The sequence below is a fragment of the Camelus bactrianus genome, chromosome 9 (genome assembly GCF_048773025.1).
Source record: "Camelus bactrianus isolate YW-2024 breed Bactrian camel chromosome 9, ASM4877302v1, whole genome shotgun sequence".
NCBI classification, from domain to species: Eukaryota; Metazoa; Chordata; class Mammalia; order Artiodactyla; family Camelidae; genus Camelus; species Camelus bactrianus.
In genome coordinates, this window is record NC_133547.1 from 27,512,200 (window position 1) to 27,529,036 (window position 16,837).

General features: G+C 37.4%; 1 protein-coding gene across 4 annotated transcripts in view; it reads left to right on the forward strand.

The window, feature by feature from the left end:
* The window catches only part of RPAP2 (RNA polymerase II associated protein 2), a 74,220-nt gene that overhangs the window by 15,747 nt on the left and 41,636 nt on the right, over positions 1-16,837 (forward strand). For all 4 annotated transcript variants that reach the window (XR_006723078.2, XM_010950397.3, XM_045513183.2 and 1 more), the window contains 3 exons: positions 8,762-8,797; positions 10,701-11,637; positions 16,325-16,407. Coding sequence is in view for 3 of the 4 variants with exons in the window: in XM_010950397.3 (XP_010948699.2) it covers positions 8,762-8,797; positions 10,701-11,637; positions 16,325-16,407 (1,056 nt within the window). In the remaining variant the exon portion in view is untranslated. The remainder of the gene's footprint in view (positions 1-8,761; positions 8,798-10,700; positions 11,638-16,324; positions 16,408-16,837) is intronic.

Here is a 16,837-nt window from a genome sequence, read left to right on the forward strand (position 1 = left end):
GCAGTGCCGGCTCTCATTTTCCTCGTTTGTGAAGCAGAGAGCTGCATTTAACCTCTTGGTTCCCTTTAGTTCTGTCTTAACAGTTCTAAGCGGTGAGTCACTGCTGCTATAGTGAAAGTTTTCTAAATAAGGAAATGTCTTATTTATAAACATGGTGAAAATTAAACTTACCAGCATAACCTAGGGAGATTTACACTGCCTTCTAAGGAAGTCTGTCTTGTTTAAGAATTTAGAATTCAAGTTACTGACAAATAATTTGAGCTCTTCAGTCTGTGAAAGATAAAAGATTGAATCAAAGTTTTAAAATTATATAGGAAAACCATGGCTGTTTGTATTTTATGTTACACCTAGAACAACTTGAAGTTTACACCTTCAGGGACAGACACCATGATCTTAGATACCATTTGGAAGTAGAACATTAAATTTGACTCAGTTTGGCCTTTCTTACATTATTGTGAAAGCTAATATAAATTTATACACCAGATTATAAAATACTAAAACCTATAGTGTCCCTTAAAATTTTTGAAATATTATTTTATACCATAATAAGCTTCTACCTCATTGGTGAAAATGTATAAATCAATGTAAGAAAGATTTAGACAAATTCATGAATTTTATTCCTTCTGTTGAGGCTTTGGAGTCAGAAAGGCTCTTAGAGGTTTAAAATTATCTGGAGTGTATCTTTAACATCATGTACAGCCAAAGTGCTGCTCACACAGTGTCTCCTGATGCCCTGTGAGAGTCAGAACATCGACCTGGATGGCCTGGGGCGTGACGCACTATGATGCTTCTGATACTGTTAGTTAGAGACTTTTCACCCACTTGGTGGCCAGAAACAGGCCACACGCTGCTGTGTTCCTCTGTGACAGCGTGCTCACTTAGGCAGTCGTATAGTTAGACTTATAAATCCTGTGTGGTTGACTGTAGGCTCTGACAAGTCTTTGAAAGAGGGAAGTTTGAACTGTAACCTAAAAAAATCAGGAGTTAAAACAAAGAAGGAAGGACAAATGTTGAGAATCAAATTATGATTTAGAAATGAAATTGGGGGTGAATGGTTAATGCTGACGAGGCTGAAAGCGCCATCATGTGGCCCAGGGTAGGGGATTTTCACACATGCTTCTTGGCAATAAACACAGTGTAATCTCAGAGGTGCGGAAGCCAAAAACCTCTGCAGAACAACTTCTATAACCTCTTCCTGAACAGTCACCTCTGTTGCTTGGTAGACAGAATAAAAACTTTCTGAAACAGGTTTTAACATGTCTCAAATTATATTTTAAAAATTCCCACCACAGTGGAGATCGTATCTTGCTACTTCTGTTGGTTTATATATAATAAACATATTCTAAATGATACACAACACACACGTACACATACACACACACAAGGTCTTTTGGCATGTTATTTCTAATTTTAGATGTACTTTGCTAAAGTTGCAGTTAATCATCTAGTTTATGCTTTAGTGAGAGTAATGTGGAAATGTTTATGAAGAACTGCTCTGAGATACTTAACATGGTTACTTTTTATTTTTTGAATTGAGCTTGTATCAGTGAGGTTGAGAATTACCTCCAGGACAACATAAACTTTGAGGGGAATGGAAAAAACTGAAAGCAAAGAGAAATGGTACCTTTGACAAGGAAAAAGCTTTTGAGTATCATCTAAAAAAGGATAGAGAAGGAAGAATGATATAACTTAGTGCCTTGTTTCTAAAACAGCTCCTAGCAAAAGCAAACTGAAGTTTTATATTGAACCTTTCGTTTAATACCTCGTTAAATCCAAATTTAGTTTATTTTAGTGTCGGGTGTCAGTCTCCCTTGGGAATCAGAAAGCATTAAGGGCACTCATAAAGCATCCAGAAACAGTGTTCAGCGTAGTTCTCTTAATGTGAAATCAGAAAAGGGAAAGGAGAGGAAAGCAGTAAGACATAGTGAGTTCCTGTGGGAGGGGTGAGTAAAGACGGTGTCCTCACCACTTTGGAGGTCTTTTTTCTGACTTTAATTAGAGGCAGCATGTTAGAAAGAGGTAACTTAGACTTTCAAGCCCTAAATTCAAATCCTAGATTTACTGCTTGATGCCTGTGGTGGTCTTAGGAAGTCAGTTAACTCACAGCTTCAGTTTCCTCATCTGTAAAAATAAGGTTGTAAGTTAGGTGAGGATTAAATGAAATAATGTACAAAATCGCCTAGAAGGAGGTGTGGGAAGTGAAGCCATTCTGCGGCTGGATGGTGATAGTTGCACAACAGCGTGAATGTACTGATACCACTGAGCTGCAGCTAAAAATGGTTTAAATGGTAAATTTTATGTTCTGCATACTTGACCATAATTTTTAAGAATTCACCTGCTGTGTAGTAAGCACTTGGTACCTGCTGGTCTGCCCCTTCGTTAGAGACTGGCTTTTCTTCTAATTCTCAGTGCTGCTCTCCAAAAGCATCAAGTGGTGCGGCTGGAGACTTCTCACAGAACTGCTTAAGTTGTATTCATAGTTGAGAATAATGTTCATGTTTTGACCAGCCCTTGATTCAACCGTATTTGGACCTCATTCTTACTTGGAACCATTCAGCCTCCAGGATCTTGAAATAAGAGCTTCCTGTCTCTGACCACAACCTCTATCTCATCTGCGTGTGCTCTGTGACCTCATTTTGACCTCCTGTCTCTACCGTAGGTCTCTTCTAGGTTGGCAGCCCCTCATTAAATTTGCTTTCTTGAGCTCCACAGTCAGCAGTTACAGTATCGTCCTCGAACAATCACAGATTTTTCCTCCCTTAGCCTTCTACCATGTCCACCTTCCCAGGCATCAGTCGTCTTTTTCTTCCTGTGCTTAGGTTGCTGAAGATTACTGGGTAAAAGTTCTTAGAAAAGACCATTTCACTTCAGATAAACTGTCTCATTTAATTCAGTCCTCACAACATCCCTGATGAAATATTGTTACCCATTTTATGAATGGTGGAACTGAGGCTCAGAGTGGTTTAGTGACTCACTCAGGAGCACGTGGCCCATTTGTATGGATTCGGGATTTAAGCCCAGTTTTACCTGGCACCGCGGCCTGCACGCTGCATCCTCTGGCCCTGCGCCACGTCATTCTGTAGAGTCTCAGCGGTGCACTCACAGGTTTTTTCTTTGTTTCTTTCTTTGAACCCAACCCCCAACTCCTAGCAGATAAAATCTGCTGCTTAGCTGGAATTATTGAGCGTGCCCACCAGAACCCCCTTCAACATTGTTTTCCTCATCTGCTTTCATTCCTCTGCCTCCTCCTTGCTAACACAGTGCCCCTGTGGTACTGACTCTGTTCTCCGCTCACCAGGGCCTTGCTTTATGGCTTATTCCTGTTTTCTTTCTCTTTTAAGCTCTCCTTTCTTAAAAAAAGAAAAGAAAAATCTTGAAGAATATCATTTAGATTTAGCAGTCCTATGGTAGTGATTGGTGGTCTTAGCAAGAGCCTTTCCATTAGAGTAATGCACACAGACTGCAGGAGGCCGAGGGCTGATGACTGAACAGGAGACGGGGAGTGGGAAGCGGGGAGGACGGACTTCTTTGACGACGTCTGACAGTGAGGGGGGGGTTGTATGCGTCGAGGACAGGGGTTTGGGTTGGTTCTTGTTTTGTTTTGTTTTGTTTTGTTTGTTTTTTAGAGATAGGCTAGATTTAAGCTTGGTAACTTAATCGGAGAAAAAAAGGAGAGTTTCGTGGAGTAAAACCTAAGAGTAAAATCCATAGGATCAGCCTCAAATGCCTTTATACCCAAACTATATTGATCTTTGTAGGCCCAGTTGAATCTGAAGCTTTTCTTCTTTGGCTCAGCAGGAAGTTTTTCTTTCTCTATTTCCTGTAGCAGCGCATCTCTCTCGTACTTATCACGTATTCTCTTGAATCGTATGATGCAACGATGTAGTTCTTATGAACCGCGCTGACGGGTTCAGTTCCTGGCTTTCCCACTCACTAGCTGTGTGACTCTCAGCACATTACCTGCTCTTCCAGTGCTCAGTCTTTTCATCTGCACCGTGAGGATGATGGTAGTACTGTGTCATTCTCAAAAGGATTAATACTTACAAATCTCTTACAGCATACTTTCCTCCTACCAAATTGTAAGGTCCTTCAGAATAGGAACCTGTCTTTGTATTACTCAGCATACCCTGCAGAGTCCACACATGGAATAGTTCAAAATTTTATTTAGGGAGGAGTGTATTGAATGATGGGATATACTCTGCAGGCTAACCGTTCAGTGTAAGAATCCAGTTGAGAATCAGTGTCTACACATATTTTCTTCCCTACAGTGATACTCAGACCCTGGTGTAGGACCAAATGACAGACAGCTGCCTGGTACTGAGCTTTGGTAATTTTAGCCAGGAAGACTCGGGCCAGGCCGTGGGAGAGGAAGGGTGAGAGAACTACAGATGGAAGTGGGAGGAAGTCGTCTACAGGCAATAAAACACTCTGCTGTGAACGTTAGCGTATTATTTAGCATGCTAAAAAAGCTCCTAATGGGAGTTATAAATATCCCTTGGGGCAGTCCAGGCTAGTCACCATCCAAGCAGTGTCATTTGTTTTCTCTGAGCAGCACAAAACCAAGGTAGCTTCTGTGACAAGCGTTTTCGTGAGTGGGAAGCAGTAGGGTAAACAGGATAATTTGGATGATGGGGAAGGGACACGCCTCGATTGGCTGAGGGACTAGGGAAGAAGAAAAAATAGGTTAAATTTTTACTCTCAGGCAACTCACTGCCCATTGCCTTATTTTGCCTTTTCCTTTTACATTCATTACTGGTCTTGGGGAAATTCCTGAACTGCAGGGGACCGTCTAGAGCAGGGATGGAGGCTGTCCTCAGCACGTGGGGTATGGTCCTGAGGAGTTTAACGGGGAGGGATGCCTTGATCGGTTGCGGTGCCTCCCACAACCGAGGAGAGGTTTGGCGGGCAAGCCTGTCCCCGCGGTGCCTGGTACACTTTTGACGAAACAGAAGATAAAGGGATTATCTAGAAAATAGTTATATGATTGATACTGTGATGTTTAATTGTATAGAAAAATACTTAATACTGATATTTTTGATTAGCAGACTTAAAATGTCTTACCTCAAATAACTTCTGGTTCAGTCTATCCATTCAGCCTGACTTTTTTTAATCGAAAGTCTTTTGCAGTATGACCTTCATTGCAGTCCTATTTTGCCTTTTAAATGGGATTTATGTTCAGTGCCTTAGCTTCTCTTTAGTGCACACCTTGTTCCTTATATTTACTTTTTTTTCCCTATTAATTGACTTTAATTTTTAGAGCAATTTTAGATTCACAACAAAAAGGAGAGAAATGTACAGAGATTTCCCATATACCCCTGCCGGCACGCGTGTGTATCTCCCGCATTGTCAGTATCCCCCAGCAAAGCGGTGCGTCTGTGACACTGATGAGCCGCCATTGACGCACTGTTACCACCCGAAGTCCACAGTTTACATTTGGGTTCTCTTGGTGTTGCAGATTTTTGGGTTTGGACAAATGTGTGATGACTTGAATCTCCTGTTACAGTATCACACCAAGTAGTTTTTATAACCCTAAAAATTCTCTGTGTCCCCCCTGTTCATCTCCTGCCCCTCAGGCCACCACAGCCCCTTACCCTTTCATCGTCTCCATGGTTTACCTTTTCCAGAATGTCATACAGTTCACACAGTCTGTAGCCTTTTCAGACCGGCTCCTTTCAGTTAGTAAAATGCATTTAAATTTCCTCCTGTTTTTTTCATGGCTTGATGGCTCATTTCTTTTTAGCACTGAATAACATTTCATTGTCTGAATGTACCACAATATTTATTTACCTGCTGAAGGACATCTTGGTTGCTTCCAAGTTTTGGCGAATGTGAATAGTGCTGCTATAAGCATAGCATACAGGTTTTTGTGTAGACATAAGTTTTCAGCTCCTTTGAATAAATACCAAGGTATATGATTTCTGAGTTGCATGGTAAGAATATGTTTAGTTTTGTTAAAAAAAAAATCTCTAAGATATCTTCCAAAGTGGTTGTACCATTTTTCATTGTCACCAACAATGAACGAGTTTCTATTGCTTCACATCCTCACCAACATTTGATGGTGTCAGTGCTCTGGATTTTGACTATTCTAATAGGTGTGCAGTGACTTCTCATTATTTTAATTTGCATTTCTCTGGTAGCATATAAGGTGGAGCATCATTTCGTATTCTTATTTGCTATCTGTATACTTTCTTGGTGAGGTCTTTGACGAACGTCTTAGTCTGTTCAGGTCTCTGTAACTGAACAGCACAGCTGGCTAGCTCATAAACAAAAGGAATTTTCTCTCACAACTATGGAGGCTGGATGTCTGAGATGAGGGTGCCTTTTCTGGGTTGGGATCTCTGGTGCCTCTCTTTCTCTCTTTTTTTTTTTTTTTTTGGTGGGTAAAGGTCGATTTATTCAGAGATATACATACTCCATACATAGAGTGCAGGCAATCTCAGAAGGCCTGCCACGAAGAGGCCACGAAGCATGGGATGGGTGTTTAAAAGCAGATGCACACCACATAGACAGAGTGCAGGCCATCTCAGAAGGCAAAAGAAAAGCCACACTTTTTTTTTGTAATGAAGTATAGTTGATTTGCAGTATTAGTTTCAGTTGTACAGCCTGTGATTTGGCCATATATATATATATAAAACATATATTCTTTTTTTTTATTATAGGTTATTAATAGGATATTGAGTATAGTCCCCTGTGCTGCTATTCAGTAAATTCTCATCATTTATCTATTTTATATATGGTAGTTTATATCTGTTTATCCCATACTCCTAATTTATCCCTATCTGGCCCCCTTCCCCTCTGGTAACCATAAATTTGCTTTCTATGTCTGTGAGTCTGTTTCTGTTTTGCAAATAAGTTCATTTGTATCTGGCATCTCTTATAAAATAAGACACTAATCTCATTCAAGAAAGATTTGCCCTCATGACCTAATCACCCCACAAAGGCCCTACTTCCAAATCCCATCACATTGGGTTAGGATCTGACTTATAAACTTGGGGGTGGGACACAAACATTCAGACCCTTTGGTCCTGCCAGGGCTCTGGGTCTGGGCTGTTCTAATAGGTGTGTGGTAGTGTCTCACTGTTGTAACTTGCATGTCCCTGATGACACGCGATGTAGATCTTCTCCTCTACTTATTTTCCATCTGTTTATCTTCTTTGATGAGGCATCTGTTAAGGTCTTGGGCCCATTTTTAAATTGAGTTGTTTGTTTTCTTACTGTTCAGTTTTAAGATTTCTTTGATATTTTCGATAACAGTCCTTAATCAGATATGTATTTTACAAGTGTTTTCTCCTACTCTGTGGCTTGTCTTTTTATTCTCTTGACAGTATCATTCACAGAACAGAAACTTTTAATGAATTCCAACTTAACCATTTCTTTCTTCATGGATCGTGCCTTTGGTGTTGTATCTAAAAAAGTCAGCTAGGTTTTCCCCTGTTTTATCTTCTAGGAGTTTTACGGTTTTGCATTTTACATTCAGGTCTGTGACCCACTTTGAGTTAATTTTTGTGAAGGGTATAAGGTCTGTGTCTAGATTCATTTGTTTGAATGGGAAACATCATTTATTGGAAAGACTTACCTTTTTTCCATTGTGTTGTCTTTGCTCCTCTGTCAAAGATCAGTTGACTGTGTTCATGTGGGTCTATTTCTGGGCTCTCTGTTTTGTTCCAGTGATCTTTCTGTCTCTTCTTTCACTGGTGCCACAGTGACTTAGTCACTATAGCTTTACAGTAAGTCTTGAAGTCAGGCAGTGTCTGTTCTCTGACTTTATTCTTCTCCTTCAATATTGTGTTAGCTATCCTGGGGCTTTGCCTCTCCATAAAAACTTCAGGATCATTTTGTCAATGTCCACAAAATAACTTGCTAGGATTTTGATTGGGATGGCATTGAATCTATAGATCAAGTTGAGGAGAATGACATCTTGACAATATTGAGTCTTTGTGTCAGTGAACATGAACTGTTGATCCATTTATTTAGTTCTTCTTTGAATATTTACTTTCATTTTATGTGTTTTGTAGTCTTTAGAAGACACTTTTTCTGAGTACTTCAGAAGTATCTTACAGTTTTCCTGTCTTCTTGGATTCATTTGCTGTTATATTTGTTCCTCTTTGTAAAGCTTTTTTGGGGGAGAGGGGAGTAATTAGTTTTACTTATTTATTTATTTTTAGAAGAGGTACTGGAAATTGAACCCAGAACCTTGTGCATGCTAAGCATGTGCTCTACCACTTAAGCTATACCCTCTCCCTGTTCCTGTTTGTATTTGGTTTTCTGGGAGCTTTTCCTCCCCCTTTTTAGTATCTGTGATATGCAGACAAATGTGATTTCTGGTATTGCATAGCACAATTGTACCTAGAGTTATATTAAATCACCTGAAGCACATGAAAAGCAAGACATTTAGATAAAATTTCTAGTATTAGATCATAGAGGAGTACATGATTAATATATATTAACTGTGCAGACAATGATGACTCTGGACTTTGGAGAAGGGAGAGATTTACTTTAGCAAGTTAGTCAAGGAAAACTTTATTGGGCTTGTGGAATTTGAACTTAGTCCTGAAATATGAGTGGATGTTGGACAAGAAAGATTAATCTAGATTTCTTGTGGATGAGTTTTACAGTACTTTCTCCTTTAATTTTTTTCCTTAAAAAAAACTTTATATGAACTTTTAATTATGTTTTCTATCCAAAGTAGTTGTAATAAACACTTGGAAGTATTTGATCCATCAGTTGCTTTCAGTTTTGTCTTTCTGTGTTTTTGTCGCAGAGATCCTGATTTTCAGCTGCTACAGGAAGGACAAAGGTATGGTTGAATCAGTATTGCTTACCTTCTGTACATTCATGTTAATAGAAACAGTAAGAGGAAAGCAGGTGATAGGACTCTGGGACTTCCTGTCCCGATGCCTTGTGTGAGTGCCCATTCTAGCCCACACAAAGAGATGTTTGCCTTGTACAGCTTTTTTTCTTTTGTGATGGTAAGATGATGTGTTTGATCTATATGATTTATTGTACAGCTGTTCCTACCAAGGAAGTCTAATTGAACCTGTTGAAATATGACACAAACACAGCTTCCATCTGAGATACTGCGCTTCTTTGTCAACTAGATTGAGCTAATAACATTTGTTGAAAGGTTTTTATAGTCCTATTTTATAGAATTTCAAAACATTAATATATCAGTTATTTAATTATTTGGAAGAGTGTCTAAAGTATTAATAGAAATTCCAAGTTGTGATTTTTTTCCCATAAACTTTCCTCATGGACTTGCTTGCCCAACCATGAGCATCTCTTAAAATATATCCTTTTATCTCCCAGAATAAATTTTCCTGGTTATTTAGTCACTACCTTAGTTAGACGGAATTGAGCACAAGTTAGAGATATTGATGTAAATCTTCAATTTATAGCTTCAAAATAGTACAGAAAATATAATTACAATTCTAGAGAAAGTATGAAAATTGAATTGTTGTGAGTTTTTTAAATTATACTTCCTTCCGGTACAAGAGATAGCGTGTGGGCTATACAGGCCAGATTCTGACTGAAAAATGGTATCTAATACAGAATAAGCTTACCGTCTTTTTTCTCCATTTCCATCTACAACCTTGCTTTCAGCTCTTTTTCTTCTTCTTTCACACTTCCCCCAATCATGCTTTTTTGTTTATTGCTAAATTATTTGATTTCATTTTTTAAAATCACTTTAAAAATTATAATAGTCTTTTTTGGAGAGCTATCTTCGGTTTACAGAAAAATTGCTTTAAAAGTAGAGTTCCCATATATGCCTTCACCACTCTCCACATGCTTCTTGACCCAGAATCGTTCCCATCCTGGTCTTCTAAAATTCTGGTATGTGTATTTGCTGAAGGGTAACTGCTCTTCTGTCCTTATTTATCTCAAGTTTGTATAGATAAAGCTACTCTTTGCCTCTACTCTTTCATAATTTTTAATCTTTTATAAACCTAATCTGAAATAAAGGAACATAGCCAAAGGGAAAACTGTTACCTTTTATTATTGGCATTGTGTCTTAACTCTTGATTTTCAAATACAGATATCTTTTATTGATAAATGTTGATTTTTCAGTTTTATTTTCTGCTGTGACTTTCCTGTATTTTTCATTCTATGGAATTTCCTGTATAACAATCATCCAGAATTGGAAAATGTTTAAACATCTCTTTTTATTTTTATCTTTCAAAAGCTAAACAGAGTTTCTGTAAATTTTTTTTTGAGAAACCAGTAATGAAGTTTTCAAAATAAGGCATTTTTTTAAAAAAGGATGTATAAAACAATTACAGAAATGGAGCAGGCAAAAATCAAAATAATTCAGTGGGATGGAATTATCAAGTGTTGGTGTGTGGGTTTTTATTTATTTTAGTGTGTGTGTGATTTTGTTTTGTTTTGTTTTTTATTGTTGCTTTACCCTTTTAACACTTTAAAAATAATTGGGGAGAAAATATAAGTAAAGAAGGTGGAAAGAGAACTATATCAAATAAAATGCAGAGAAATTATAGCCTTGTGAAGTGTGTGCATGTGTTGTGTGTGTGTGTGTGTGTGTGTGTGTGTGTGTGTGTGTGTGTATACAGGCGTAGGTAAATATAAGCCTGTAAATAAGACTTTGCCTAGGGAATAAAAATTTCTACCTTGAAAGTTACAAAGTATAAATACTGTAGGACATTTTGCTTTTCTGCTATAATTGTTTCCGTTCTTTCCTTCAACAGTGGCCGTTCTGGAGAAGAAATACAGTTACGCAGTACGGCCATTAAGACATCAGATATTGACAATCCTGGCCATTTTGAGAAGCATTGTGAATCTAGTTCTTCTGGCACTCACAGTGATAGTGGCAGTGATAACGAGCAAGACTTTGTTTCCTCCATTCTACCAGGAAACAGACCAAGTGCAAAGGGTATAAGGCCACAGCTGCACAAAAAGAGCATAATGAAAAAGAAAGCTGGTCAAAAAACTAGCTCCAAACATGAAAGCAAAGAACAGACAGTGATAAATGTCACTAAGCAATTAGACAATTGCAGATTAGATAGTCAGGAGAGAGCTGCTGCTTGTGAACTTCCTTTGCAGAAAGTAAATACTCAGATTTCTTCAAATAGCCCTTCACAAGAAAAATCAGAAGCTTCAGAAATTTCTGAAAATAAATACAGTAGTTCAAAAATAACCCTTGTAGGCATAAGTAAGAAAAGTGCTGAGCATTTTAAGAGGAAATTTGCCAAATCGAACCAAGTTTCTAGGTCGGCTTCTAGTTCAGTGCAGGTGTGCCCTGAAGTTGCAAAGGCAAACTTACTTGAAGTCCTGAAGGAGACTTTGAATGAGTGGAAGACAGAAGAAACCTTGAGGTTTTTGTATGGCCAGAATTATGCTTCTGTATGTCTGAAACCCTCTTCAGCCCCTCTGGTTGAAGAAGAAGAACTTGATGAAGATGACGTAAACTCTGACCCAGAAAGGCATTCCCCTGCCTTGCAGGAATCTCAGAACAGCTTGGATGAGTCTTTACCATTCAGAGCCTCAGATTCAGCCATTAAACCACTGCCAAGTTACGAAAACTTGAAAAAAGAAACTGAAACATTGAATCTAAGAATCAGGGAGTTTTATAGAGGACAGTACGTTTTGAATGAAGAAACCACCAAATCACAAGACTCGGAAGAGGTATGTCTTAATGGCAATTACTTTTCCATGCTACTAACGTATGGAACACTCACCACAGCAAATCTTGGAGCAGGAAGAAAAGTACTGAAGAAATAATTTTTTAAATTTTCAGAAGGCTTCTTTAGTCTTTCAGTCTTTTGGTTTAAAATGCCATCTCCAGTGTTGACATTATTATTTTCCAAATAAGTTAAAGTTTTCTCCAGAAAGTTTTCATAAATATTTAACATTTTGCTCTAATGTAGAAATAGCCTAGAATTGTGGGACAAAGTTTTAGTTAAAACCAAGTTCTTCATATAATGTGTAGACTCTCTGAAAAGGCATGTTTTTTCCTTTGTTAATAGTATGTATGCTTTCAGGTTTCTACAGAGAGTATGTATCTTTGTGAAATATTTAGGTAATATTTGGCAAGTATGTGCATTTAAAATACTGTGAATGAAAATAATTTAGTACAGGAGACTTACTGGGAAATAGTGGACATAGAAAATGGAGAAAGCACATTGAAGCAAACCTATGCTTGAATATCTGCTCTGTCATTTACTGGCTGTATGAATATTTAATCTCCTGAGCCTGCTTATCTGAAAATGGGATTAGAACGGTTCCCCTTGCTCAGCTGTCATGAGTTATAAAGGTAACGCGTGTAAAGTGTTTATCACAGTGACTGACATATGGTTGGTACTCAGTTGTATGTTAACAGTTATATGTAGAAACTGATGTGTGCCTCTGAGATTTAGGGAGGTTCTTTCAGTATTTCTAGTACCCATTTCTGGTTGACATGTAGTTTGGGAAATGAAGTCATTTGGCATGAAGAGGAATAGGTGATAATCTCACTTTTACCACATGAGTTTGTTGCTAAAGACTTCTGAGAAAATATGACTCTAAAGTTAAGAATATACTTGGAGATTTAAATAGAGGTGAAAGTGAAAATACAGAAAAAATTTAGAATTTCTTATATTTCTACAGAATGTTGCCTAGCCCATCACTGTACTTGAAATAACTTCCAATTGTATTAGAAGACAGCATTCGTAACTTTTATATGAAGCCTGGGGAAATCTTGGTCCCTGTCTCTCAGCTGTATAAACCTTAGTACATCACTTGTTTTATCATTTTTGTGCTTCCAAGCCTTAAGGAAAAATTAATACCTGAAATTTGACTGCTCCTCCGTTTTTAAAATGTTTTCATTGAAGTATAACACAGATAATAAGTGTACAGTTCAGTGCATTGTCACAAATGAACATAGCAATGTAATCACTACCCAGGTCAAGAAATTTGAGTGAACGAGGAGCGCCCTATGTCTCCGCCTAATCATTGCTTCTTTCCAAAATTAATGGCTGTTACTATAGCTTAGAGTAATTTTGAGTTTTATGTAAATAGAATCACACAGTATGTATTTTTTCATGTCCAGTTTATTTCATAAAACATTATGTTTGTGAGTTATTTGTGTTGCATGTACACACACGTACACACACACAAACACACACACACACTAGATAATGCCAAACAGTTTTCCAGAATGGTTCTGCCGTTTTATATTATACGGACACTTTCTGAGCGGTTTCATGACTCCACATTCTCACCAGTACTTGATATTGTTACTTTTCGCCATTCTGATGGTACTGCTTTTAGGTTATAATATACTTCTCTGATGATTAATGAGGTGAGCACTGTTTCATCTGCTTCTGGACCATTTGGATAGTCTCTTTCGTGAAGTGCCTGTTCAAGTCTTTTTTTCCATTTATCTATTGGAATATGGAGGGGGGTGCTTGTTGATTTGTAGGAATTCTTTATGTATTCAGGATTCAAGCCTGTTTTTATTTGTGTATATTACAAATAATCATCTTCCACTCTGAGACTTGCATTTTCACTCTCACTAATGGTGTCTTGAGTCCAGTTTATTAATTGTTCTCTTTAGTGACTTCTTTACGAAAGCTTTGCTTAGCCCAGGTTATTTCATCTTCTAGAACCTTTGTTGTTTTTCCTTTCACATTTAGATCTATAATTCATCTAGGATTGATTTTTGTTGGGTCAGGTTTCATTGTTTCCCTCTGGGGTAATGTGCACTCATTAGAGTTTGAGAAGCACTATTGATTGTTCTTTGTTTGTTTGTTTGTTTGTTTGTTTGTCTGCTCATTCCATAAGTTAATGAGAAAGATGGGAAAAGTGGGTCAAAATCTCTCACAATAATTATAAATTTATTATTTCTCCTTTTAGTTTTGTGAGTTTTATTTTTAATATTTTGAGACCATGTTATTGAGTGCAAATGTAGGATTGTTATATCTTCCTGGTAAATCAAACCTGTTAGCATTATGGAGTAACCTTTTTTTCCATTGATTTTATTTACTTATTTTTGGCATTATAAGATCTAATTTGCTGACACTACCATTTTTTTTATTAGTATTTTCAAGGACTATCTTTGTAAATCTAGGCTGCTGATCTTTGTCCTTTATGTGGAGAATTTAGTCCATTTACATTTAATGTCATAATTGATAGATTTGGGTTTAAATCTGCCATCTCACTTGTTACTTTCTGCATTTCCCACCTGTTCTGTGTTCTTTCTCTCTTTTCTTGCTTTCTTTGGATCAAATACCATTATTCCATTTTTTGCTTGCTTTTGGCTTATTTTCATACATTCTTTTAGTCGTTACTAATTGTTACCTTAAAGATTAATACTTAAATATTTGTCTTATTAAGTCTAACATAAGTTAATTCTTTTGTTGCTTCCTTGGCAGTTAGTGCCTTGGAAACTTTAACTCCATTTACCTCCTCTTGATTTATGTGTTCTTCTTGTTGTATACTTTTATCCTCTGTATTTTGAAATCCTACAAGGTTGTTTATAGTCAATATTTAGTTGGATTTATCCAATTAATTACTCTTTCACCGGTTTTCATGCCTTCTTGTATTTCCATTCTTTCATCTAGGATCATTTGCCTCGGGCCTGAAGAATGTCCTTTATTTCCATTAGTGCCAATTTGCTAGTGATGAATTTTCTCAGTTTTGTTTATCAGAAAACTTTTTATTTTACTTTCACTTTTGAAAGATATTTTCCTGGGTTTTGTAGTCTTTTTTTTTTTTTTTTTTTTTTTTTTTTTGGAGCCTGTTGAAAATACATATTCACTGTCTCTTGGCTTCCATTTATTTCTCTTATCTGGGAATACTGTTTTCTTCCTTTAGCTACATTTAAGTTTGGGTTTTGTTTTTTGGGATTTTTTGTTTGTTTGTTTTGGGGGGTTTTGATCACCATTAATTTTAGAATGCTTTGCATAGGTGTGATTACAGTTATATTTGTTCTTTGGTTGTTGTAATACTTAAATCTGTGATTTGATTTCTTCCCTCAGTTTTGGAACATTCTCTGTTATCATCTCTTTAGGTATTGCTTCTGTCCCATTCTCCCTTTGCTCTCTGTGTGGTGCTCCAGTTGCAGATATGTTAGTCTTTTTCACTGTATTTTCCATGTCTCTTGTGTTTTCTTGTGCTTTGCATCACCTGGGCCAGCCTGGTGGGGGCGGGTTGCATGTGACTGTGCTTCATCCTGGATAGTTTCCAAATTCAGTATTCTCTCTTCAGTCCTTTCTACCATGTTATTGAATCTATCCATTGAGTTCTTTTAAATACTATATATTTCAGTTACTAGGATTTTCATTTTATTCTTTTATATAGTTTCCAGTTCACTGCTAAATTTATCCATTTTGTCATTTTCCTCTGAATATATTCAACCTAAGTATTCTGAATAAAGCTGATAACTCCATTATATGGATTTCCTGGGGGTTGATTTCTATGGGCTAATGTTTCGGATTTTGATCATATTGTCTTGTTTTCTTGTTGTTTTATTATGTGACAAACACCGTGTAATATAAACTACAGAGACAGCTTGAGACCCAGGCTGCTGTTACCTTCCTCTGGAGCCAGTGTGTCTTTGCTTCTGGCATATGATTTGTAGCAGTCCCAACTCGTTCCAGTCCAGTCAGTAATTACGGTGATTTGAAGCTGAACTTCAGTCTCTGTGAGAGCCAGTCTGTTTCCTATTCATTCTTACTCTCAGAGTGTCGTCCTTCTAAGTCCCGGTCTCACACTAGGGGAGGGTTACCAGTACCCCTTCCTTCTTGGCATGCCCCAAACTCTAATGCTCAAGCTCTCAGTTTCTAAATTGTCTCTTCTGGAATTAGTAGTGCCCTGTCTGGAATTACCTTCTCCAGAATCTCAGGCCATAATTCTTTACTGCCTTGTTAGCTCTCTGATGCTTTCAAACGTGGGTTTTTTCCCAGCTTTTTCAGTTCTCAGCAGGAGTAGTGGTTTGAATTACCTTGTCTGCCATTTCTAGAAGTGGAATTTCCCATAATGTATTTATAGTATTTGCTAATTTTAGTCCTTTAATCTCCTACATTTATGTGGCAGTTAGTGTTGTACGAAGTCCTTTTATATACGTCTTCTCATTTAATAAAGAAGGTGTTAGTATCCCTACTGTACGGATACGAAAGTGCTCTCCAAAGAGGGCTGGTGACTCGAGCGAGTTCACACCAGCCTGATGACTGAGCCGATACTCAAATTTAAATCTTCTAATTCTGAAGTCTCATTTTTATTCTACCACACCACAGGTATAAACTTTTGTGTTTTAATGTTTGTTGCTTTTATCAAAGAAAGAATAAATGTAAATTTATGATTTTATTTTGTTTTGTTTAAAAATGTGATTCAGCATGAGCCTACCTTTCCACTGATAGATTCAAGTTCTCAGAACCAGATTAGAAAACGCATCGTACTTGAAAAATTGAGTAAAGTGTAAGTATGTAATTATCATTCCACTTTTATAATATTTAAAACTTAATTTGGTATCTGTGGGTTCATGACTTATAGCTGTAACCCTTAAATGTTGAACAGTTTGGAAAGTAATGTGTAAAGTTTACATGGATTTCTCCACCTGAGAAGTTCAGATTTTTAAGATGTCCCACCCAAGAACATGGGAATTGTTTTGTGTCGAAGACATAGAGACACATAACAAAGAGGAAGGCTGAGATCATGGGCGCAGAAAACCCAGAGTGCCTCACTCCTACTTAATAATCCAGTGAAGTCAGGAAGAATTATCAGAGCTCGGCCTATTTAAATACTGATTTGTGGTGAGCCTGTCACATCAGTTTCACATGTAAATGAGATTTTATCAAGGTTTAACGGTTTATTAACTCACCCTGTATACATATTCATAGAACCATTT